The sequence below is a fragment of the Ursus americanus genome, chromosome 2 (assembly GCF_024610735.1).
Source record: "Ursus americanus isolate L20-20 chromosome 2, mUrsAme1.1.p, whole genome shotgun sequence".
Lineage (NCBI taxonomy): Eukaryota > Metazoa > Chordata > Mammalia > Carnivora > Ursidae > Ursus > Ursus americanus.
Genome location: NC_142128.1, coordinates 23,631,940 through 23,658,814, shown reverse-complemented (window position 1 = coordinate 23,658,814; position 26,875 = coordinate 23,631,940). Strand labels below are relative to the sequence as shown.

The 26,875-nt window shown below is 35.4% G+C and overlaps 1 protein-coding gene across 1 annotated transcript in view; it reads left to right on the top strand.

Moving 5' to 3' along the window:
- The window catches only part of LOC123778824 (phospholipid-transporting ATPase ABCA3-like), a 142,940-nt gene that overhangs the window by 16,048 nt on the left and 100,017 nt on the right, over nt 1–26,875 (top strand). Inside the window, exons 5-8 of the mRNA XM_087869913.1 lie at nt 1,248–1,507; nt 14,516–14,632; nt 14,983–15,100; nt 20,158–20,331. Of these exons, the coding sequence (XP_087726039.1) occupies nt 1,248–1,507; nt 14,516–14,632; nt 14,983–15,100; nt 20,158–20,331 (669 nt within the window). The remainder of the gene's footprint in view (nt 1–1,247; nt 1,508–14,515; nt 14,633–14,982; nt 15,101–20,157; nt 20,332–26,875) is intronic.

Here is a 26,875-nt window from a genome sequence, read left to right as displayed (position 1 = left end):
CACTCTGTTGATTGTTTCCTTCACTGTGCACTGTGTAGAAGCTTTTAAGTTTGAAGTCTTCTCATTTGTTTGTTTTCTGCTTTTGTCACCTGTGCTTTTGGTGTCATATCTAGGAGATCCATTGCGAAATCTAATGTCATGAAGCTTTTGCCCTATATGTTTTCTTCTCGAGTTTTGTTATATTTAGGTCTTTAATCTCTTTTGATTTAACTTTTATGTGCAGTTTAAGGTAGGAATCCAACTTCATTCTTTTGCATGTGGATATCCAGTTTATCCAGCACCATTTGTTTTGAAGAGAGTGTCCTTTCCCCTGGTGGCCTTGTTGAAGGTCATTTGACCATATATGTGAGAATTTATTTCTGGACTGTCTGTTCTCTTGGTCTCTATGTCTGTCTTTATGCTGCTACTATACCAATACTCTTTTGATTACTGTAATTTTGCATTATATTTTGAAATCAGGAAGTGTGAGGACTCCAGCTCACAAGAGCAAGTGCTCTCTTTGCTTAAGATTGTTTTGGTTATTCAACGTTCTTTGCAATTTCATATGTATTTTAGGACTGTTTTCTCTGTTTCTGCAAAAAAGGCCATTGGGATTTTTTTTTTAAGTTTTTATTTAAATTCCAGTTAGTTAACATACAGTGTAATATTACTTTTGGGTATACAATTTAGTGATTCAGCACTTCCATACATACACCTGGTGCTCATCACAAGGATTTTGATAGAGGTTGCATTGAATCTGTAGATCATTCTGGGTAGTATGGATATTTTAACAACAGTAAGTCTTCCAATCCAGGAACAAGGAATTTCTTTCCATTTACTTGTGTCATCTTTAATTTCTTTCAGCAATGTTTTGTAGTTTTCAGTGTATAAGTCCTTCACCTCCTCGGTTAAGTTTATTCCTATATATTTTATTCTTTTTGATGCTATTGTAAATAGGATTGTATCACATCTTATTTTGAGCATCACTTCTATTTATATGTCTGGTATGTCTGGTATTGAATTCTCATTTATTTTGGCTGATAAAATTACATAAAGCAACTATCATTTTCATGTAGTATTTTAGTTTTGGGAAGATAGTAATACAATTCCATGTTATTTATTATCTGTTTGTGTTCCAAATCACTATAGGTTTTGGGAAATTATTTTGTTCTTTGAGTTAAAAGCTTTGAATTACCCAAATTGCCTTCTGTGTTTGCCTGGCTGTTTCTTGGTATACTGAACTTGACCGTCTTTGTTTTCTCATTTAGGGTACATCAGAGAAGGGTTCCTGCTTTTGCAGCATGTCGTAGATCAGGCCATCATGACGTACCATAACGGCAGAGCTGTAGAACAATTGTTTAATGATGTCTTCATTTATCTTAGGAGGTTTCCATCCCCTGCTTATTATAATGATAGTTTTTTGTCGCTTTTTATACATATCTTCCCTTTGATAATTTTACTTATCTTTTCTCTAACTGAACTTACGCTCATCAGGACCATTGTTTCGGAAAAGGAAAAGAGATTAAAGGTAACTTCACTTTCTTTGTGGCATTTTGGGCCTGTGGAACAGATTTTGTGTTTTATACATTTAGCAGTGGTGAATAGTTATATTGCAATAGCAATATACAAATATACAAATTTTCTGATGTTCTACTTTTATCTAAATTCTTAATTTGGCCTGTAGATTTATTGACTGAATGACTATTTAACATGAATATTATGGAGAAAGGTCATATATTAAATGTCCTGAATCCTTTTTGGAATAAAATGGGCAACAAAGAAATAATCATATAAGCTCTTAAGTTAGACTAATTTAAGATATACTTTAATTCCAAGATTTGAGATGAATTTCAATGTTAAGTCAAATTAAGACCATACTGTAAAAAACCGTGGCTCTAGAGTCAGAGAGAAAACCATTGACTCATCCATCTATCCGTTAATTTGTTCATTTATTTATTAATTACCTACTTTTTATCAAGGACTTTGATAGAGCTCTGCTTTAAATCTTGGCTCCACCAATAATTAACTCTGTGATCAGAGCCTGTTTCTTAAGATGTAAATTGAAGATAATACCAAATGTCTAGGGTTATCAGGGGGATTAAGTGACATTTAATCTTAAAAAGTATCTAGGTCAGTCTCTCACCTATAGTAAGCACTCAACAAATGGGAGTTAAAAAGAGAGGACACAGTTTCTACCTACTAGTTGTTAAAGGTTTAGTTGAGGAGATATTAGGAAACTGAGTTACTTTTATAATATTAAATACCTACAGGTGTGGAAAAGTTATTCTTAAAGTACTGAGGGTGTGATGCTTGGTCTGTGCAATGGGGAGACAGCCCCAGAGGATGGGCTTTGAGACTATCAGTATCCTATCAGTGTTCCTATCAGTGCTGCTAGCAGAAGAATGACTCTGGAAAGGAAGTGGGGGGAGCTTGACTTAGATTAAGGGTTGCCAAGATTTTTGCAGAAAGCACAGAACAGTAAATTTTTTAGGCTTGTGGTCCACATGCATCTTTGTCACATATCCTTTTCCTTTCCTCCCCCTTCTCCCCCTCCCCCTCCCCCTCTTCTCCTCTCCTTCTTTCCTCCTCATCGTCATCCTCCTCCCCCACCCCCTCCTCTTCCTCCTCCTTCTCTTCCTCCTTCTTCTTCAACCATTTAGAAATGCAAAAACTGTTCTTAGCTCACAGGACATACAAAAGTAGTTTATGGGCTGGATTTGGCCTATAGGCTGTAGTGTGCTCCCATAAAGTTTGACTCCGATATCGAGGCTGAAGACGTGGAACCAATTGTGAGGCAATTATAACAGAGCGGGAGAAAAGCAGGGAGGGCCTAAGTCAGGGTGGTTTAGAACAAAGGAAGGAAGAGTTTAAGAAATATTTGGGTGGTAGAAATCAGTGGAAATGAATATGTACATAATTAACTTCATATTCTGGAATTTTGCACACACTTCTTTCAGCAGCTTTCTTTTCCACATATCAGGTTATTCTTAATGTAGTTTGATCTTGTATTGGTGTGAGGAAATATGCTGTGTTTCCTGAAGGGACAGTGATGCTTGGGTTTAATGAAGACAGAAAATTATAGAAAGAAAAATCATTCTTTTCTGGGGCAAGGGACTGTCCCTCCTTCCAGGTTGCCTGGATATGCTAATGAAATTATCATCCCCCAAATCACCCAGGCTTGAAACTTCAATCTTATCAGTATAGTATAGTATGGTATGGTATAGTATAGTATAGATAATATTTAGAATGCTGCCATATCCTGCCTCTATAACTTTTAGGTAAGTTTCTTAACTTCTCTGTGCCTTGACTGTAAAATGGAGGTAAAAATTCTCCTACCACATAGGGTTATGGCAATGATTCAAGAGATACTGGCTGTAGTACATAGGAAATGTTATGTAGACGTCCACAGTAGTTATCTGTTTTCTAAATTCTGTTTCTTTCTCTCCACGTGTAGGAATGTTGTTTTCTAGTACAAGCTCTTTCTGATTTTTTACCATCCAGCTATTGCAGAAATCCTCTCATTGGTTTCCCTAACCACCGTTTCTCCTTAGTCTTACTTCACATTAAACCCTTTTCTTTCCACCTCAAATGGTTCATTTTGTACCATTCTTATTTTTGTTTCTTTGACCAGCATGTCTTTTTCTCTTTTAGAACTGGTGAGTAATCTCTTTGAAATCTATTTTCAACTACAATTTACTAGTTTTCTCTTTGTGTCTCCAGGTCATGTTACACAAACTTCAGTCAGGTAGTTTAAATTTCTATTTACTTTTTCATTTTAAAGTTTCTAATTGAAATATAAAATACATACATATAAAATATACATACCTATGTGTACATATCACTGAATTACCCAACGTGAACACACCCATTTAACTACTATTCCAGTCAAGAAATAGAATGATGCCTGCAATCCAGAAATTCCTCACATTCCATCCAAATCACTACACCACCCCTCTTCCACAAGCTCTGGGTGTTGCACACAACTAGTGAATCGTTGAACACTACATCAAAAACTATATTGGCTAATTGAACATAATTAAAAAAAGATAATCACTAACTTCTAAAACCCTATGTTAGTGTTACCTGGTTTTGAACTTTATTTAGATAGAATTATACAATAGCTTTCCTTTTGTGTTCTTCTGTGTAGCTACAATTTGGCCATTTTCATTGCTGTGTACTATGACATTTGATGAATATTTCACAATGTATCACTCTTCTGTTGATGGATGCTTGGTTGTTCATTTATTGGGCTATTACAGTAAGCTATTGTGAATATTTTAGTGCACACGTGCACATTTTTCTGTTGGGTTTATACCTAGGATTGAGGTTGATGGAGTGTACAGTATACATGTTTTCAACCCTGTTAAATAAGGCCAAATGTTTTTCCAAAATGTTTGTGCCAGTTTGTTTTCTTAATCAGTAACGTATGAGAGTTAACTCTTCCTCTGTAAGTATGCCAACACTTGGTGGTGTTAGTCTTTTTAAATTTTAACCATTCTGGAAGGCGTATAGTGGTATCTCATTGTGGTTTTATTTTATTTTATTTATTTGTTTGTTTATTATTTTTTAATTTAAATTCAATTAGCCAAGGTATAGTATAGTCATTGTGGGTTTTTAAAAAAAATTTTTTTTATTATATTATGTTAGTCACCATACAGTACATCCCTGGTTTTTGATGTAAAGTTCGATGATTCATTAGTTGCATATAACACCCAGTGCACCATGCAATACGTGCCTTCCTTACTACCCATCACCAGGCTATCCCATTCCCCCACCCCCCTCCCCTCCGAAGCCCTCAGTTTGTTTCTCAGAGTCCATAGTCTCTCATGCTTCATTCCCCCTTCTGATTACCCCCCCTTCTTTATCCCTTTCTTCCCCTACCGATCTTCCTAGTTCCTATGTTCCATAGATGAGAGAAATCATATGATAATTGTCTTTCTCTGCTTGACTTATTTCACTTAGCATTATCTCCTCCAGTGCCGTCCATGTTGCAGCAAATGTTGAGAACTCGTTCTTTCTGATAGCTGAGTAATATTCCATTGTATATATGGACCACAGCTTCTTAATCCAGTCATCTGTTGAAGGGCATCTTGGTTCCACACAATAGCTAAATCGTGGAAGGAACCGAGTCATTGTAGTTTTGACTTCCCTCGTTAACTAATGTTGTTGAGCACCTTTTCATATGCTTATTGGCCACATGGATATCCTCTTTTGTGAAGTGTCAGTTCAAAAGTCTTTTTCCCATTTTTCTATAGGGTTGTGTGTCTTTTTTCATCAATTTACATGCATTCTTTATATATTTTGAATACTAGTTTTTTGTGTGATATATGTGTTGCAAGTATTTACTCCCAGTCTGTAGCTTGTCTTAACAGTGTCTTTGGATTTATAGATGTTATTGATTTTGATGTAATGAAGTCTTTACCCTTATGATTAATGCTTTCTGTGCCCAGCCTGTGCTGGCTGAGTTCTCCCTAGGTGTTTAGATAGTCTTCTTTTCTAATCTTTGTATTTAAGCCTCCAAATTTACCTCTAGTCATAACTTTAGTTGCAACCTACAAATTGAAGTATAGTATTTTCTTTACCATATAGTTCACAAGAGTTTTAGTTTTCATTGTGGATTTTTTCTTTGACCCATAAGATAATTAGAAAAGCATTTAAAAATTTTCAAACATATTTGGAGCCAGAATTTGAGTTCAGTTTTTTGAAATTTTGGTGGCACTAGCTCTGTGGGCTAGACTGTAGCCAATGTTAGCAAACGTTCTACATGCATGTGTGCACTAAAAACAATGTGTATTGTGTGTTCAATGGGTGTAGCTTTCTGTGCATATTATAATAATGTTATTCATATTTTATTTTTAGAGAGAGTGAAAGAGAGAGGTGGGGGAGGGGCAGAGGAAGAAGGAGAGTGAGAATCTTAAGCAGGCTCCATGCCCAGTGTGGAACCTGATGCAGGGCTGGAACTCACAACCCTGAGATCATGACCTGAGCCAAAATCAAGTCGGACACTTAACCAACTGAACCACCCAGGCACCCCTATATTGTTCATATCTTTTTTGAAAAAAAAAAAAAAGATTTATTTATTTATTTTGAGAGAGAGAGAGATCGTGCATGAACATGAGTGGGAGGGGCAGAGGGAGAGAGAATTCCAAGCAGACTCTGTGCTGAGCATGGAACCCAAAACCAGCTTGATCCTAGGACACTGAGATCACACCTGAGCTGAAACCAAGAGTTGGATGCTCAACTGACTGTGCCACCCAGGTCACCTCGTTGTTGATATCTTTTTAAAAACTTTATTATTATTATTTTTTAAGGGATCTCTACACCCAGTGTAGGAGTTGAACTCACAACCCTGAGATCAAGAGTCACATCATGCTCTACTGACTGAGCTAGCCAGGCTCCCCTGTTGTTCATATCCTTTTTTTTTTTTTTTAAGATTTTATTTATTTATTTGAGACAGAAACAGAGAGAGAGCACACATGTGCAGGGGGAGGGACAGAAGGAGAGGGACAAGGAGATTCCCCACTGAGCAGGGAGCCTGATGCAGGGCTTGATCCCAGGACCCTGAGATCATGACCTGAGCCGAATGCAGTTGCTTAACTGACTGAGCCACCCAGGTGCCCCTCTTTATATCTTTAACATGGATTTTTATGTCAGTTATATCAGTTATGGAGGGAAGTATGTTAAAGATCTCCGTCTATTATTATTGACTATTGAGTTGTCAGTGTTCATGATTGATTGTTACTAGAGCACTTTTTTAATGAAAGCTCCTTTAAAGTCATTATTAGATAATTCTAATATCTGTGTCATCTTGATTTGGCATCTGAGGATTTTCTTTATGGTTTTAGAGTTTAAATTTTCCTTATCTTAGTTTGCTGAGTAATTTGGGGTTGTATCCTGAATATTTTGAATATTGTGTTATAAGTCCCTTGTTCCTTTTGAAAATTTTCCATTTCAGTATGTAGTTAATCTCTTTATATTTAGAATACACATCCTTGCAAATGACAAGTTCCCATTCTTTTTCATGGCTGAATAATATTTCATTATATATATGCCACATCTTCCTAATCCATCTATTGGTAGACACTTGGGTTGCTTTCCTATCTTGGCTATTATAAATAAGGCTGCAATAAACATAGGGATGCATATATCTTTTGTAATTAGTGTTTTCATTTTCTTTGGGTAAATACCCAATAGTGGAATTACTAGATCATATGGTAATTCTGTTTTTAATTTTTTGAGGAACCTCCATACTTTTTTCCACAGTAGCTATACCCATTTGCATTCCCACCGACAGTGTGAGAGGTTCCTTTTTCTTCATATCTTCACTAATACTTATTTCTTGTCCTTCTGATTCTAGCCATTCTGGCAGGTGTAAGGTGTTATCTCATTGTGGTTTTGATTTGCATTTCCTGATGATTAGTGATGTTGAACATTTTTTCATGTGTCTGTTGATTATCCATATGTCTTCTTTGGAAGAATGTCTATCCAGGGCCTCTCTGTTTTTTAAGTGGATTATATGTTTTCTGGGTATTGAGTTGTATTAAGTTCTTAATATATTTCAGGATGCTAACCCTTTATTGGATATATTATTTACAAATATCTTCTCCCATTCAGTAGCTTGTCTTAGTTTTGTTGATTTTTAATGTACAGAAGCTCTTTATTTTGATGTAGTCCCAATAGTTTATTTTTGCCTTTGTTTCTAGACATATCTAGAAAAACGTTGCTATGGCTGATGTCAAAGAGATTACTGCCCATGTTCTCCTCTAGGATTTTAGTGGTTTCCCATCTCATATTTAGGTCTTTAATCCATTTTGAGTCTTTGTGTATGGTATAAGAAAGTGGTCCAGTTTCATTCTTTTACATGTTGCTCTCTGGTTTTTGGAACACCATTTGTTGAAGAGATTTTTTCCACTGCATGTTCTTTCCTTCTTTGTTGAAGATTAATTGACCATACAGTTGTGGGTTCGTTTCTGGATTTTCTATTGCATTGATCTGTGTGTCTGCTTTTGTGTTAATACTATACCGTTTTGATCAGTACAGCTTTGTAGTATAACTTGAAATCTGGAACTGTGATACCTCCTTTGTTTATTCAGGGTCTTTTGTGGTTCCATGTAAATTCTAAGATTGTTTGTTCTAGCTCTGTGAAAAATGCTGGTGGTATTTTGATAGGGATTGCAATAAATTTGTAGATTGCTTTGGGTAATATAGACATTTTAACAATATGTGTTCTTCCAATCCATGAGCATGGAATTTCTTTCTGTTTGTGTCATCTTCAGTTTCTTTTGGTATTTTATAGTTTCAGAGTCTGTCAGTTCTTCAGTTAAGTTTATTGCTAGGTATTTTATTATTTTTGGTGCAATTGCAAATGGTACTATTCACTTAATTTCTCTCTTTGGTGCTTCATTATTAGTGTATAAAAATGCAACAGATTTCTGTATATTAATTTTGTATCCTGTGACTTTACTATTGCTGTTTTTTTTTTATTGAGTCTCTTATCATTTAGTTGAACTTATTGTCTTACTGGCTATAACTTATTGTCAATAACTCTTAGTTGGGTTATTTTCATGGTTGCTTTAGGGTTTATAGTATACATGTTTGCCAGTTTTGTCATACCTTTTACTTCTTTACAATGTATTGGTATTATTTTTGCTTTTAAAAGTAAATCTAAAGAGATTTAATAAGAAAAAAGTTTTATATTTTTCTAGTGTATTTCTCACTTTCTGTTCTCTTTATTTCTTGTGTAGATCCAGATCCATCCTATATCATTTTCCTTCTGCCTGAATGTCTTAACATTTTTTTGTAGTGCTGTTCTATTGATTTTATTCTTTCAACTTTTATATATCTGGCAAGGTCTTTATTTTGCTTTCATTTTTGAAAGGTATTTACGTTGTGTTAAGAATTCTGAAGGAAGAAGTTTTTCCTTTAGTATTTAAATATCTGATCCATTTTTATGTTGCTTCCCCTGTTTCCAGTGAAATGGGGCTTTCCCCCACTCTGTACATAATGTGTCATTTTGGGAGGATGCTTTATAGATTTCCTGTTTTACTAGTTTTCAGCAATTTGACTATGATATTCCTTTGTATAGTTTTCTTTGTGTTTCTTGTGCTTGGATTTCATGGAGCTTCTTGTATCTGGGTTTGTGATTGGTCAGAATTTTGAAAAATTTTGATGTTTCTATTTCTACATATCTCTTAGGCCATCTGTCTCCCTTCATTCCCTCTGGGACCTATATTAGGCTACCTGAATTTGTCTCATGGCTTATTGTGGCTCTTTTCAATTTTTTCAGGCCTGTTGTGTTTCATTTTGGTATTACCGTGTCTTCAAGTTCAATAATATTTTCTGCAACATCTAATCTGATGTTAATTCTCTCTAGTGTATTTTTTGTCTCAGATACTTTTATATTTTCTATGTGTTTACTGAGCATGTAACATTTTCTTATAGCTTACTAAGCAGATGGAATGCAGTTGTAGTAATCTTTAGTATCCTTGTCCACTAATTCTATAATTGCACATTTGTGTGTCAGTTTTGATGATCGAGTTTTCTTTTCACTTGCTGTATTCTACATATGGGTCATATGTCTCCTCCTTTGCATATGTCATGTATTATTTATTTACTACTATATAACAATATTACTACAACTTAGTAGCTTATAATAAGCACATTTATTGGTTCATAGTTTCTGTGTGTTGGATTCAGGCATGGCTTTGCTGGGTTTTCTGCAAGGCTGCAATCAAGATGTCATCCAGAGTTGTGGTCTCATCTGAGTCTCAAATAGGGGAAGAATCTTTTCTAAGCTCTTTTAGTTGTTGGCAGAGTTCAGTTTTTATAGTTGTAGGACTGAGTATTTTAGTTTCTTTCTGACTTGGATGTAGGCTGTCCTCAGCACCTTGACTTATGGGCCTTCTACAATGGCCTACAGCATCATCAAATTGAGCAGGAGGGAAGAGTCTCAGAGTGAGAGAAGTGCCGTAATCCTATGTAACATAATTGCAGAAGTGACATTTCATCACCCTTGCTACATTTTATTGATTAAAATAAGTTGTGTGACCCACCCACACTCAATGGGAGGGAACCACACAGGAGTGTGAACAACAAAGGGCAGAGAGGCTAGGGGTCATCTTAGAGATTGTCCATCACATCAATTCTTTATTGAATGCCAGGCATTGTGGATTTTACTTTGTTGTGTCTTGGGTATTTCTGTAGTCTTATATTCTTCAGTTTTATTTTGAAACTGAGTTAAATAATCTGGAATCAGTATTATCCTTTGGGGTCTTGCTTTTAATTTTTGTTAAGTGGGACTAGAGTGGCATTTATTCTAAGGCAGTAGTTCTCAACTGGGGTCTCTTTTCTTCCCAGAGGACATTTAGTAATGCCTTGGGATATTTGTATACCTAGGATGATTGCTACTGGCATCTAGTATGTAGTTTAGTGTTGCTGTTAAATATCCTATAATGCATGAGATAGCCTCCCCTCCCCCCACAATTAAAAATTAGTCCGAAATACAAATAGTGCTGAGAGTGAGAAATCCTGATGTATATGACACACGTAGGATAATGCTTTGCACTGAATATGTTTTCAGTAGAGCTGAGGTTGGAAAACCCAGGTCTAGGGCTAAATTTGGCCCACCGTTAACACAAAATCCTTGGACGTATTCTACTTATGACCCATAATTATGTGGTTTTAAATTATGTGGTTTTAAACTCTGGCTGGTGGGAACAGGAACTATTTCTAACTATATGTATTTGTTCTTACAAGTGTTTCTTGTCATGGCCCTGACCCCATTCTTCATATATACAGACTGATGAGTACTAACATGAAGATTATAGGAGTACTTTTCAAAGATCCCTGGAGCTCTCCCTCTGTGATTATCTTTCTGCTGTTATCTGACATTGCAAACTCCAGCCACCTTGTCCTCCATGGATTCCCAGCTGTCTTCTGCTCTCAGGAACATTGCTGGGCTCTCACTCCAGTTAGCTAGGCAAGTAGTTAGCAACTAGCTAAGTGATTGATCACGGGGCTAATCTCTTTTGTTTCATTCTTCTCTAAGGGACTACTGGCCTTTATTGACTCATCTTCCATGTCTTGAAAATCAGTTTTTCACTTGTGTTTCTTTCCTTTAAAAATTATTTTTTACTTTTTTAGTTGACATATAATTGACCTATAAAGTGTAGAGTTTTAGGTGTACAACATAATGATTTGATATATGTATACGTCGCAAAATGATTATAATAAGTTCAGTTAACATCCATCCCTATACACAGTTATGAATTTGTGTGTGTGTGTGTGTGTGTGTGTGTGTGTGTGTGTGTGTGTGTAAGGAGAACTTTTAAGAACTATTCTCTTAGCAATTTTCAAATATACATATTGTATTGCTAACTCTAGTCATCATGCTGTACATTATGTCCCCAGGATTTAATTATCTTATAACTAGAAATTTGTACCTTTTAAGCACCTTCCCCTACCCCCAGCCTCTGGCAACTGCCAGTCCTGTGTATCTGTGAGTTGGCTTTTCGTTGTTATTTTTGTTTTTAGATTTTGCATTTAGTGATATCATAAAGCGTTTGTCTGGCTTATTTCACTAAGCATAGCATCCCCAAGGTCCATTCCTGTTGTTGCAAATCAAAAAATTTCTTTCCTTTTTATGGCTGAATAATATTCCACTCTATATATGTCCTTTTTTCACATGTATCTGACTTGAAATTTCACTAAGTATAATGCCCTGAAGCTCCGTTTGTATTGTTGCAAATGGTAGGATTCCTTCTTTTTTATGGCTGAGTGATATTCATTGTATAGATGTCTTTTTTTGTTTTTTGAAGTTGTTTCTAGTTAGAGAGTAAATCTGGTCCCATTTGTCCCATGTAGGCCAGAAGTGGAATCCTTCCATTTCTCTTAGATTTTGTTTATATTAGAAATTTTGTATGAAAGAACTGTAGAGACCATGTGCTCTTATTTAAGACAGAGTTACCTTGCATCTTGGCTGGGTTGCTGCCTTAGCTTCATTCACCACTCATGTTAAGATACCGGCACACAATTCCAAATGATTTTCTTCTAAAATATCGATGTCTATTACATAAATAATGTATGTTAAAAAATAAAAATTGACAAGGAAAACAGGCCTGAGCCACTTACCAAGAGATCTTTGAACAATTTAGTATATCTTTTCCTTCTCTCTACAAGTGTTTGCATGTGGATACCACATATCTATACATACAAGTTTGCCACCTGGGAATTTTGGTGTCCTTTGTAGGTTACTCAGGTTCATTGTAAACTTTCTGTTTTTGATTTTTCATTGAAATTTGCTTTAAAGGACTGAATTTGTCAGTGATCCTTAGTAAATCTCTTTTTTTCATGGTTCTGTAGTCTTTTCATTAATACTTTATTTCCTTATTTGATTCCTTGGCATAATAAAATATACCTGAATCCATTTCTAAGGATATTGGAAAGAATCAAATGACCAGATATCCTCACATTTATTTGCTTATTCAGTACACGATTTTAAGCATTTCCTATGTACTAGACAGAGGACACTAAGGCCTCAGAGTTTAATACTGAAATATTATAATTAAAATACATTACTTTAATGATATAGTAAACCCCTCTTTTGAATAGCTTTTGGAAACTAGCACCACTAATTTGACTCTTTTTATTATCCTTTTAAATTAAAATGATCATGTAACGTTTTAAGTTTTTATTTAAACTCGTTAGTTAATGTACAGTGTTACATTATTTGCAGGTGTACACTGTAGTAATTCAGCAGTTTGTAAGTCACGCTGTGCTCATCATGACAAGTGCACTCCTTAATCCTCATCACCTGTTTCACCCATCCCTCCACCTCCCTCTTCTCTTATAACCATCAGGTTTGTTCTCTATAAATAATAGGGTCTATTTCTTGATTTCTCTCTCTCTTTCTTTTTTTCCCTTTGCTTCTTTGTTTTGTTTCTTAAATTCCACATGAATGAAATCATATGGTATTTGTCTTTCTCTGACTGACTTCACTTAGCATTTTACTCTCTAGCTCCATCCATGTCATTGCAAATGGCAAGAGTTCATTCTTTTTTATGGCTGCGCAATATTCCAGTGTATGTATGTACCACATCTTCTTTATCCATTCATCAGTCAATGGACATTTGGGCTGTTTCCATAATTTGGCTATTGTAAGTGATACTGCTATAAACATTGGGTGCATGTATCCCTTTGAGTTAGAATTTTTGTATTCTTTGGGTAAATGCTGGATCAGGGGTAGCTCTATTTTTAGCATTTTGTGGAACCTCCATACTGTTTTCCACAGTGGCTGCACCAGTTTGCATTCCCACCAACAGTGCAGGAGGGTTCCTTTCCCCTTTTCTCCACATCCTTGCCAACACCTGTTGTTTCTTGTATTGTTGATTTTAGCCATTCTGACAGGTGTGAGATGATATCTCATTTTGATTTGCATTTCCCTGATGATAAGTGATGAGCATCTTTTCATGTGTCTGTTGGCTGTTTGTTTCTTGTTTGGAGAAATGTCTGTTCATGTCCTCTGCCCATTTTTTAATTGGATTATTTGGTTTTGGGGTGTTGAATTTTATAAGTTCTTTATATATTTTGGATACTATGCTGAACTATAGTTCACAAAGCTCACTACTAAAAATCTGTGAACTTGCCCATAATGTTATTTGGATTTTAGTGTTGACAGATGAGGACATTGAGGCACAGAGAGGTCAAGGAGTTTGCTCAAGGTTATATTGCAGGTAAGTGACAGAGTGAGGATTCAAACCAGGGGAATCTGTCTCAGATTCACTGTACCACAGAAAAGTAGCCTCAGAAATGTACAGAGGCAGCATGATGGAGGGGGAAGAGCACCGAACAGGGAGCTCCTTCTGTGCAGCTTTGTAGCAGCAACTCACCCTCTTTGAGTCTGGCGTTATGATCTATAAAATTAGAAGGGTTTATGTAAATTAGGAAATAGCAAACTTTACCTGGAAACAAAACCAGATAATATATATTTTAGGCTTTGCAGGCCATATTACAGCTATCAATTCTATTATAGGATGAATGCAACCACAGTACAGAAATGAGTGAGCATGGCTGTGTGCCAATAAAGCTTTATTTATAAAAGTAGGAGGCAGCCTGAATTTAGCCCATAGGCTGTAGTTTGCCTGTCCCTGCTTTAGTATATAATTGAATTAAAGCTTGTATTACCTTTCTTTAAGACTTCCTGGAGGTAGAATATAATGAAGAGAAAGGTGGTCTTATTTTTTGTGTTTTAAATTTTTAGTTAAGTATTTCTTGTGTTAGAACCACAACTGGTAAGTTATCAGGGAGGAGATCTGGACTCAAAATTCTGAGTTGGAATTGTAGCACTGCCACTTGTTAGGTGGATGGTTTTGATCAGGTCACTTAACTATTCTGAGACTCGATTTCTCTGTAAAATGAGGATGACAATACTTAACCTATGTAAGTTTTTGTAGGAAATAAGTCAGATAATATTTATGAATGCATTTTGAAAACTATGAATTGTTTTTCATGACATTTGGTTTGTGTTTACTCTCTACAGGAGTACCAGCTCATGATAGGACTCAGTAATGCTATGCTCTGGGCTTCCTATTTTGTCTCATTCTTTCTGATGTTTTTAATTATCATCTGTTTACTATGCGTGATTTTATTTGTCAAGGCAAGTATGTATTTGAATGCAGAACGCTGCATCTAAAGTTTGAAAGGGTTAAAATAACAGTGGGAATGGGCTGAGTGGGTTTTATTTTCTGAAAGAATACATGCATAGTTTTTCATTGAGTCCCCTTGGGAATTCAGAAGTGGCTCGGTTTATCAGCACACAAAACCATAGACCTAGGTGGGCAGCCCTTCCCCAAGAAAAGAGTTACTTAGTTCACTTTGCATCTCTCTGAGCAGTGACCCATTTCACTAGGACTACTCAAGTGGTAAGGGTATTTTCTTTGGCCTCCCTTGTTTATCTATGACACCTCTTCCAGTAGGACTAAACTGACATCCCACTTGTTTTGTTAGATCGTACCTGAGGTAGTCCTCCAGTACAGTGACCCGTCTCTCGTCTTCGTCTTTTTCCTGTGCTTCGTTGTCGCCTCTATATTCTTCGGCTTTCTGATTTCCACATTCTTCGATACAGGTGAGTCTAAGACTCCTCCGCTGACAGATTCTCAGCGTTTCAGTTGATCTTAAAGATGATTGCATTTGGGAGCTCTTTCTAACCTTCAGCTGCCACCTCATATCCAGGCTCTGCTTATTATACTTTAACAAAAAAGATAGATATCATATACACGTAAAATGACTTGAGAGCAAGGGCACAGGAAAATCAATACAGCAGAGGATGCCCGTAAAACCGACATAAGGTCACATGTGACAATAGGGTGTCAACTGAAATAGGGTCATGTGGAAATATTCATTCATCCACTCACTTGCTCTTTAAAATCTTTGGATCACTCACCACATTCCTGGAACCACGTCAGATATGCAAAAGGCACATGAGAATCGACTTCTACCCTTTGTGTTCTCACATTTCAGAGGGGTATGTAACTGGATAAATTCAGGCTGGGCTAAGTTAGGGAATTTGTACAATTACTTCTCCAGTGGTCATTTTCTGTTATCATTTATTAAAAAAATAAGTATATCTTCTTTTTTAGATAACAAATATTCACCATTTTCACCTTTATATCTTTCATATATGCTGAGTAATTAGAGTATTACCTTCTCTTGGTCATTTAAGGTACAAGTACTATAAAACAAATTGCTTTATGGTAAAATTGACATTTCATAGGTATTTTTATTGTTTTCGGTAACACTGCTACCACTTGGTTGGTTCTTACAAAGAAGAGAGTCATACCTACCACCTGTCATGAAGTGTAGTAAAACTATGAGTGCAGAGACTCATTATGTCAAAGTCAGGCTGAAGGTGGCTTGTTGAAGAGCAGGTAAAGTGGACAAATCCCCAGAAGCAACTCATTGTCCAAAACAACTATGATACTGATTAAATATTTTTTAAAAATTCTTTCTGTTTATAAACATTGCCGAGGTGGCACAAAGTCCAAAAAATTAGATGGGAGGTGATTGAATGCCAAAGATAGCTTTTGTGTTGGGATTTTCTGTTGAGCACTAGAGATTTTGGTGTTTTCTTCTGATAGCAATTCAGGGGCTAAGGGAAGTCTGGAGAACCTGCCAAAGGTGGACTATTTAAGAGGTACACCTCAAATAAAGGTAAAACTTCAAAGAGCCGCTCTTGCTGTGCAGGTGAATGAGAAACAAAGGTGCCACACAGAAGGAACAGCAAATTCTTGCTTTGCTTACATTCACCAAGGTATTAAGATTGTGGTTTATATGAGAAGGGCATCAGTGAATGCAATCAGCAGATAAAAATTCCAAGTTTTAATAGCAGAAGATTAGTGAGTTATATACAATTTTATATTTGGAAGTTGCAGAAGTGCTACTTTATCCTTCTTGCCATCTGCTTACATATCTGAAGATTTTTGATTGTTTTTTGTGATTCCTGTTTTAGTTGGCTTTTTGACTAAATAAAACTACATGTATTCCCTAGGGAATGATCTATATATGAAGTGGTATCATTCTATTATATTTCTACTGATGCTTTTCCATATTTTTTATTATAAGTCCTTTAAGCTTTTTCATGGCATGAAAGAGATAACAAATGCAAGAGTGTATATACAGTGTACATAATAATAAAATGAACACCCAGGTGCTCCCCCAAGTACTCAACATACCGCACTGGAAAACAGAAATTGTTGGTGTCTAAGGAACGCTTTGGGTGCTCCTTTCTGATAATAACCACTATTCTGATTGACTTTTCTTTACAGCTTTCCCACTTATGTATCTATCACTAGTTAATGCATTGCTTAGTTTTATTAGTGAAATTACACTATATGATTTGGATGTAACATGCTGTTATGATTTAAGCTTTATCTATATAGTTATGATTTCATTTTTACTGCTATATAGTGTTCTCTTGTACAGTTATCTGTTTTACACTTGATGGGTATTTGGGTTGTTTCTAGTTATTGTTATGAATAATATTGATGTGAACATTCTTACATATGTCAGCTGGTAGATTTTTTCTGGGGCACATAATTAGGAGTGGAGTTTCTTACTCAGAGTATGTGAGCATGTTACCTTACAAGGTTATGTCAGACTGTTTCCAAAATGGTTGTACAATTTCAAATTTCTCCTAGCAGTACATAACTATCTCTGTTGTTTCAGACTTTTAAAATTTGTATCATATTTTGAGGTGTGAAAGGTATCTCATAGTACTTTTAATTTGTAATTTCCTGGTAATTATTGATGCTGATCGTATTTTTAGGTTAATAAGAACCATGTGTGATTTTCCTCTATAAAATGCCCGTTTACATCTTTGATCACGTATTTTTACAGCTTTATAAAAGTATAATATACATACCATAAAATTCACCCACTGGTAGGTTTTTCAAGTTATGCAACCATCACCAAGTCTCATGTTAGAAGTTTTCCATCACTCCTAGTATTTCCTTTGAGCTAATTTTCAGTCAATCCTCATTCTTATCTCTCTGATACAAGGCAACAACTTATCTGCTTTCTTTCTACATAAATTTGGCTTATCTAGACATTTGGTGTATATGGGTAAAGTAAGTATGAAGTCTTTTCTTCTTCTAAAATATCTAGTCTAGCTTCTTAACATAATGATTTTGAAATCCATTCATGTTTTAGCATGTATCAGTATTTCCTTTCTGTTAATTGCTGGATAATATTTCCTTATATGGATATATAACATTTTGTTTATGCATCCCAGGGTTAAAAAAACATTTAAATTGTTCACAGTATTTTAGGCCATTATGAATAACACTGCTATGGCTATTTACATACAAGTCTTTGTGTGGACGTATGTTTTCGCTTCTGGAAATGGAATTGTTGGATTGTGAGATAAATTTAAATTCAACTTTTAGAGAACTTCCCAATTTTTTCCCGGTGTGGCTATACAATTTTATATTTATCCCCACCAGCAGTGAATAAGGGTTCCTGTTTCACCACATCCTGGCCTTTTTTTCCCCCTTTAATTTAACATAATTTAATTTAATTTAAAATTCCAGTATAGTTAGCAAACAGCATTCTGTTAGTTTCAGGTGTACAATATAGTGATTCAACATTTCCATACAGCACACCGTCCTCATCACAGGTGTACTCCTTAATCCCTATCACCTATCTAACCCATTCCCCCCCACAACCTCCCCTCTTATAACCATCAGTGTGTTCTCTAGAAGTAACAGTCTGTTTTTTGGTTTGCCTCTCTCTCTCTCTCTCTCTCTCTCTCTTTTCTCCCCCTTAGTTTGTTTCTTTGTTTGTTTGTTTAAGTAGACTCCACATTGGGCTGGGGCCGAACTCAGGACCTTAAGATCAAGAGTTGGATGCTCAACCAGCTGAGCCACCCAGGTGCCCCTCATTTGTTTTGTTTTTTAAGTCCACATGTGAGTGAAATCATATGGTATTTGACTTTCTCTGACTGATATATTTCACTTACCATAATACTCTCTAGCTTGGAAGTCCTCAGGAAGTTAAAAATAGAACTACTATATGATCCAGTAATTGCACTACTAGGTATTTACCCAAAGAATACAAAAATATTAATTCAAAAGGATATATGTACCCTGATGTTTATAGCAGCATTATTCTATAATAGCCAAATTATGGAAACAGCCCAAATGTCCATTGACTGATGAATGGATAAAGAAGCTGTGGCACACACACACACACACACACACACACACACACACGGGAATATTACTCAGCCATAAAGAGGAATATTACTCAGCCATAAAGAAGAATGAAATCTTGGGGAGTGTTTTTAACACTCACAAACACCGTCTCAGAGGGTGACCTGACCTCATATTAACTTAATCATCCTTTGAAAGGCCCTGTCTCTAACTATGGCATATTCTGAGATACTGGAGGTTAAGGCTTCAACATGTGAATATTGGGGTGGTGGACACAATTCAACCCAGAACACCTGGTATTCCTAGTAATTTATTTAATGTAAAGCACTGCATATAAAAATTGTGGAAATCACTTGAGTCTTTGGATGACTTTTTTTCCTGCATAGAGGATTTACTTTTAAATCCATCAGTCATTTAGGTGTGGGGCTCTAGCACCCCTAGATTAGGGGTGTGATAATAATCCAATAAGGATTTGAGGTGATTGAAAATGATCCGTTTCTGGTACACCTGTACTTTAGATGTAGCCTTTCAGGGCCCTAAGTAAAAGTTTGAGGTATTAATTATGGCTTCTTTTCTTTAGCGTGTCTTAATTTCTGTATGCCTTTGATATTGTCAAAAACTCTGCTCAGTCCCTCAGACTCTCAGCCACAGATTTTACAAATGCTTCGAGGTGAAAATTAGCACGAAATTTTAGACTTACCTCTCCTGAGTTCTCTTCTTACCTCGATTTTGGCCCTGCAAATTATCCCTTACTGGTAGCTCTCTGTCACTTAACTAACTTAAAAAGTATCACTTTAACATATAAACAAATTTAAAAAATAATTTGTCTAGATTTTTCTGTTGTCATTGAAAGAGTTGGTCTGAAATAATGCAATCCCCGTGACACATAGCATCCTAATCCAGATGCTTCTCTGCTACACTGACTTTTTTCTCTGTCTTTTTAATGTACTGTTTTATAAAGTATTAAATAAGTATTCAAAGTATCATGGATAAGACTGAAAATATATTGTCTAAAACCACTGTCAGCTTTTTCAGTTTTCATCTTCCAACATTCCAAAATAAATGGAAACAGGTGTATTCATATGATGAGATTAGTGGTGGTGTCCATCTAGAGATCGTTAGGCTGAGCAGTCACGAATTAAAAATGAAAAAGGAAGCTTTTATAAACATAAGTCCTTTTTTAGATAAGTAAATATTCATTGTCATAGCATTAGCATTAGAAGGAGGATGAATTCCAGCAAAGTTTATTCCCTGTACCACTCATTCATTCATTCATTCATTCATTTAAGGAAAAATATTTATTGAGCACCTGTTCAGCACTGTTCCAGATGCTCATGATACAGTGGTGACCAAGGTAGTTTCCCTTCTTTTGTAGGGTCTACATTTTAGAGCTATTTGTAATGAGATGAGATTTCTACATCAAGCTTTTGTAGTTTACTTGAACTGACTCTGTGTTTTCCTTCTTACTTTTCAGCTACTTTGGCTGTTTCTGTTGGAGGTTTCCTCTATTTTGTCACCTTCTTTCCATATGTGTTCGTGAGCACCTTGTATACACAGATGGCCCTCACCGAGAAGCTGGCTTTCTGTCTCTTTTCAAATGTCGCTGTAGCTTTGGGGGTTGATTTTATAAGCAAGATGGAAATGAAGCGTGAGTCTTTCCTTTGTAAAATTGACTTTGGTGATTTGATTCCCAGGAAGAAAAGGCATGTGATCTGGGGTTGCCAGTGGAGTGGGTGGGACAGTGGGTGAGATTGGATTGTAGTGTTTCTTAAATATTTCTTTTCTGGATTGTAGTATTTTTTATCATAAAAATGATATCTCTGTAATATATATATATATATACACACACACACTATATATATATATATATATACCTATGTACATGAACATATATATGCAAATTATGTACGTATGTATTTACATGTCTTTGTATCAGTGGGCTCATCTTGAGGAGCAGTTTTGCCACCTAGGGGGTATTGGCAATGCCTAGAGATATTTTTGGTTTTCGATTATCATGTCTAGCGGAGGACTACTACTGATACCTAGTGTGTAGACGCCAGAGATGCCACTAAATATGCTACAGAGTACAGGACATTCCCCGAAACAGAAGTATCCAGGTTCAGATGTCAGTAGTGCTGAGGTTGAGACAGCCAGCTAATATCCATATTTTAACATTTGTGAGTTCACACTGTTGCATCTAATTCCTATCCAATGTGAAGAGTTCTTCCTAGCTTTTCCCTGTATATATAGGGACAAGAGAAATGTGCTCCCCTCACCATTATCAATATAATTACACTTTTGTTCAGTTTTGTACTACTCCGGAAATAGGGAACTGCCCACCCATACCACTGTAAGCAACAAACATATTAAGTATGGTAATTGTTTGTAGTTCTACATTTAGTCTGAGGCTGTGTAGTCAAAGTATTATGTTAAAAAATTACTTGGGTTAGTACTCCTTTTTACTTTCAGTGTAATTATTCATTCAAAATATAAGTAGGCACATTTGTTTCTGTTTGTATCCCATTTTTCATCCTGTCACCACTGTTAGTTTAATATAAATTTCTGAGTATGTAAAACATTAACACAATTTGTAGAAAGTAAAAACTATAGAAAAAGCATAGTTAGATAAGAATCATTCCCTTCTCTTACCAGTACATCTCACCCTTGTAGAGATAATATCTTACTTAATTCTGTTTTATCTTTTTCTGTGTTTTATTTTCTAAAAAATTTGCAATTTTCTATATTTTCTTGTTTTCCTCAGTTTCTTTTAAAAATGTTAGTGTACTGCATACTCCTTTACAATGTGCTTTTCAGCTAACATTATGTTTTAGAAAACATTCCTTATGAGCTTGCAGACACATTTTCATTAGTTTTAGAGATACATTGTATGGGTGTGGCAAAGTTCATTCAACCTATCTTCTATCTATGAGCATTTAGGAGCCTTATAGTATTTTGCAATTAAACCTGAAATGAATTATCCATATGTATTTTTGTGTTATTGGATATGTAGAATAAGGGTAAATTACCAGAAGTGGGCCTGGAGTAGGGTTTTGATAACAAATTTAATTCTTCGATAGATGTAGAAATGTGTTTCTAAATCCATTTTCCTTGAGTAAGTTTTAGTAGCTTGTGTCTTGTATAGAATTTGTCCATTATATGTAAGTGGTCAAAATTGTGAACATAAAGTTGTTCTTCATATTCCTTTATTATCTTTTTTCTGGGTCCTTTAATATATTATTAAGCTTTACATGCAGTAAAATTGCCCCTTTTGGGGGTGTACAGTTTTGTGAGTTTCAATAAATGTATATATTAATTTAACCTCCACAGCAATCAGGAAACAGAACCATTTCCTCGTAACAAAAAATTTCCTTGTGTTGCCCCTTCCATTCAACCCCTAATACCTAGCAGTCATTGATCTGCTCATCTAGGCAGTTTTGCGTTTTCTAGAATCCATGCAAATGGAATTATATGGTTCTGACACTGGCTTCTTCCACTTAGCCTAAGGCATTTGTTTTTCATCCACGCTGTATCAGTAGTTCAGTTCTTTATATTGTAAAGAGTCAACTAATTAGGGATCCTAACTACATATGAAAAATCCCTCACCTTTGCTGTATAACATGTGTCTGTTCTGTTCTGTTTTGTTTTTTATAATTCATGTTTCTCTTCATTTGAGGTTGTATTTTTTCTCTCTCTCTTTTTTAATATTCTCATCCTGGTGGGTATGAAGTGTCATGCTATCATGGCTTTTTTCTCTAATGACTAATGATATTAAGCATCTTTTCATGTGCTTGTTGGACATTTGTACAACTTTTTTGAAGAAATATCTATGCAAGTCCTTTGCCTAATTTTAAATTGTGTTGTTTGTCTTTTGTTAAGTAGTAAGTGAGTGAGTAAGAGTTCTTTATATATTCCAGATACAGGCCCTTTATTGTATGATATTTTCTTCCATTTTGTAGATTGTGTTTCAACTTTCTTGATAGTGCCCTTTTATGCACAAATGTTTTTAATTTTTATCACATCCAATTTATTATTTTGTTGTTTGTGTTTTGGTGTCATATATTTGCCAAATCCAAAGTCATGAATATTTGCCTGCATGTTTTTCCTAAGAGTTTTTTTAAAAAAAGTAGTAGCTATTTAGATTTTTTATCCATTTTAAAAAGTTAATACTTGCTGTAAGGGAAGAGTCCAACTTTATTCTTTTGCATGTGCATATCCAGTTATTTCAACATCACTTGTAGAAATTAACCTTTTTCATCCAGTGTAATTGTCTTGGAATCCTTGTCAAACCTAGTTAGCCATTACTCACAGTTGTATTACTTCGATCTATATGTCTGTCTTTCACCAGTACCAGTTTGATTACTGTAGCTTGGTGGTACTGAAATCAGAAAGTGTGTCTTTCAGCTTAGTTCTTCTGTTATCAAGATTGTTTTGGCTATTCTGGGTCTCTTGAAATTCCATATAAACTTTTTCAACAATTGGATTTTAACTTTTTATTTTATTTTTAAAAGTTTTTCTTTAAATCCTAGTTAGTTAACGTACAGTGTAATAGTTTCAGGTGTACAGTGTAGTGATTCAACACTTGCAGATGACATCTGGTGCTCATCACAGCAGGTGCACTCCTTAATCCCCATCACCTATTTAACCCATCCCTCCCACCCATCTCCCCTCCAGTAACCATCAGTTTGCTCTTTATAATTAAAAGTCAGTTTCTTGGTTTGCCCCCCTCTCTCTTTTTCTCTATGCTTGTTTTGTTTCCTAAATTCCACATATGAGTGAAATCACGTGATATTTGTCTTTCTCTGACTGACTTATTTTGCTTAGCATGATACTATCTCCATCCACATCATTGCAAATGACAAGATTTCATTATTTTTTATGACTAATATTCCAATATATATATATATTAGTCATAAGATATATGACTAATAATATATATATATATATATAAAAATCTATCTCACATCTTCTTTTTCCATTCATCAATTGATGGACACTTGGGCTCTTTCAGTAATCTGGCTATTGTAAGTAACTCTGCCATAAACATAGAGGTACATGTATCCTTTGAAGTTCCATATAAAATTATAGTTCAGGGGCACCTGGGTGGCTCAGTTGGTTAAGTGTCTGACTTATGAATTGGGCTCAGGTCATGATTTCAAGGTCATAAGATTGAGTCCCCTGTCAGGCTCTATGCTCAGCATGCAGTCTGCTTGAGATTTTCTCTCCCGCTTCTTCTGCCCCCTCCCTGCTCACGCTTTCACTTTCTCACTCTCTAAAATAAATAATAAATGAATCTTAAAAAAAATTTATGGTTCAGCTTTTTCATTTCTCAAAAAGGGCTTTTGAGAATTCAATAGGTATTGTCTTGAATCTACAGATTGCTTTGGGTACTGTTGCCATCTTAATAATATAGTCTTCTGATTTAAGAACACAGGAAGTTTTCCCACTTATTTAAGTCTTCTTTAATTTCTTTCGGTGATATTTTGTAGTAGTCAGCATACAAGTCTTGCAGCTCCTGTTTAAATTTATTGATAAGCATGTCATTCCTTTGATGCTATCGTAAATGGAATTGTTATCTTAAAATCCTTTGTAGTTGTTCATTACGAATAGGTAGATGTATTGCTGATTATTGTATGTTGACCTTGTATCCTGCAACTTCGCTGAATTCTTTTATTAGATTTAACATTCTTTTTGACGGAGTCTTTAGGATTTTCTATGCATAAGATTATGTCATCTGTAAGAGTAGTTTTAGTTTTTCCTACCTAAGTTTTTTTTTTAATTTTTTAATTTATTTGACAGAGAGAGAGACAGCAAGAGAGGGAACACAAGCAGGGGGAGTGGGAGAGAGAGAAGGGGGCTTCCCGCTGAGCAGGGAGCCCAATGTGGGGCTCGATCCCAGGACCCTGGGATCATGACCTGAGCCGAAGGCAGATGCTTAATGGCTGAGCCACCCAGGCGCCCCTCTTCCTACCTAATTTGCCTTATATCTTTGTCTTGCTTAATTTCCATGGCTATAACTTCATATACGTATGACGTTGAGTAGAAGTGGGAGAGTGAACGTGTTCATCTTGTTCCTGATCTTGGAAGAAAGTTTTCTGTCTTTTACTTTTGATTATTATTTTAGTTGAGGGTTTTTCATAGGTGACCTTTATCCCATTAAGAAAGTGCTTTCTCTTTCCATCTTTAAATGTTTTTTATTATTATTGTTATTATTATGAAAGAGTATTGATATTGTCTAATACTCTTTCTTTATCCATTGAAATGAGCATGTAACTTTTTTTTCCTTCTTTTTCCCCAGCTTTATTGAGGTATGGTTCATAAAAAAGTGTCTATATTTAGGTTTTGCAGTGTGAATTTTTAAAAGGTGTACAGTGATACATGATGATTTAATATACAACATGTATGCTGTGACGCGATGATCACAATCAAGTTAACACATCCATTACTTTAAATATTATTTGTGTGTGTGTGTGTGTGGTGACAATATTTAAGATCAATTTCTTAGCAAATTTCAAGAATTCAATAAATTATTATTAACTACAATTACCATGTTGTACGTCAGATCCACAGAATTTATTCATCTTATAACTGAAAGTTTATTCCCTTTGACTAACATCTCCCAGTTTTCCCAGCCCATGGTCCCTGGAAATCATTCTTTTACTCTCTGGTTCCAGGAGCTGTTTAGATAAAATATGTAAGTGAGATCATATATTATTTGTCTTTTTATGTCTGGCTAATTTCACTTAGCATAATGTCTTCCACATTCATCCATGTTGTTGCAAATAGCAGGATTTCCTTCTTTTTTATGGTTGATAATATTCCTGTGTGTGTGTGTGTGTGTGTGTGTGTGTGTGTGTGTGTGTCTATATGTATGTATATATATGAACAGTTGACCCTTGAGCAATACGGAGGTTAGGGCACTGACTGCTCATGAAAATCCATATATAACTTTTGACTCCATAAAAACTTAACTACTAATACTCTAATGTTGGCTGGAAGTCTTACCAATACCATAAATAGTAGCTTAATTCATATTTTATATGTCATATGTATTACATACTATATTCTTATAATAAAGTAAGCTAAAAAAAAGAAAGCATCATTAAGAAAATCATAAGGAAGACAAAATAAATTTACAGTATTGTACATACATATTTTTTAAGATATTTATTTATTTATTTATTTATTTAATCTGAGAGAGAGCACGAGCAGGAGGAGGGGCAGAGGGGGGGGGAGAGGGAGAGAGAGAATCTCTCAAGCAGACTCTGTGCTGAGTGTGGAGCCTAACAAGGGGCTTGATCTTACAACCTTGAGATCATGACCTCAGCCTAAACTAAGAGTCAGGCACTTAACTGACTGGGCCACCCAGGTGCCCCTGTACATATATTTATTGGAAAAAAAACACGTATAAGTAGACCCACGATTCAAACCCATGTTGTTCATGGGTCAACTGTGTATATATCACATTTTCTTGGATAATAGAATGGGTATTTTCTTTATCCATTCATCTGTTGATGGATACTTAGGTTGTTTCCATACCTCGGCTGTTTGAATAATGGTGCAGTGAATTTGGGGGTACAGCTATCTTTTCAAGATCCTGTTTTCATTTCTATTTTTTTTTTCTGTTTTCATTTCTTTTGGGCATACACCTGGGAGAGGGGTTGCTGGATTATATGTTTGAAATTTTTGAGGAACCTCCATACTGTTTTCCACAGTGGCTGTACCAGTTTAAGGTCCCATTAACAGCACATCTGGGTCAAGAAAAGAATATGTAGGAGTGGGATGTTATTTTAAGATAAACAATAAAATGGACTAAAATGGAAAGTTTGTCTACTTCAAAGTTAGAGTTCAATTCATATATCTTGATATAATTAAATCATGTAAGTAGGAACTAATAGTTCTATATACATTTCCATTATCTCCCTTGGGTCTCATTCTAAATGCAAATGTACATAGTGTAAGAATATATAGAGGCTACTTCTCTGTGTCACTGCTTATAAAAGAGTAAGTAGTAACCACCAACAAAATAGTCTAAGAGCTGCCTCCAAAATTAACATTAAAGGGGTTTTCAGGGAAATCATTATATAGTATGTTTGTTTTGTCTTTGGCTATGTGTTTAACTGTCTCATTCAAAAGGCGTTCCTATGCAACACAAAAAATTTTTTAAAAACCCACAAAAAACCAGAAAAAACCAA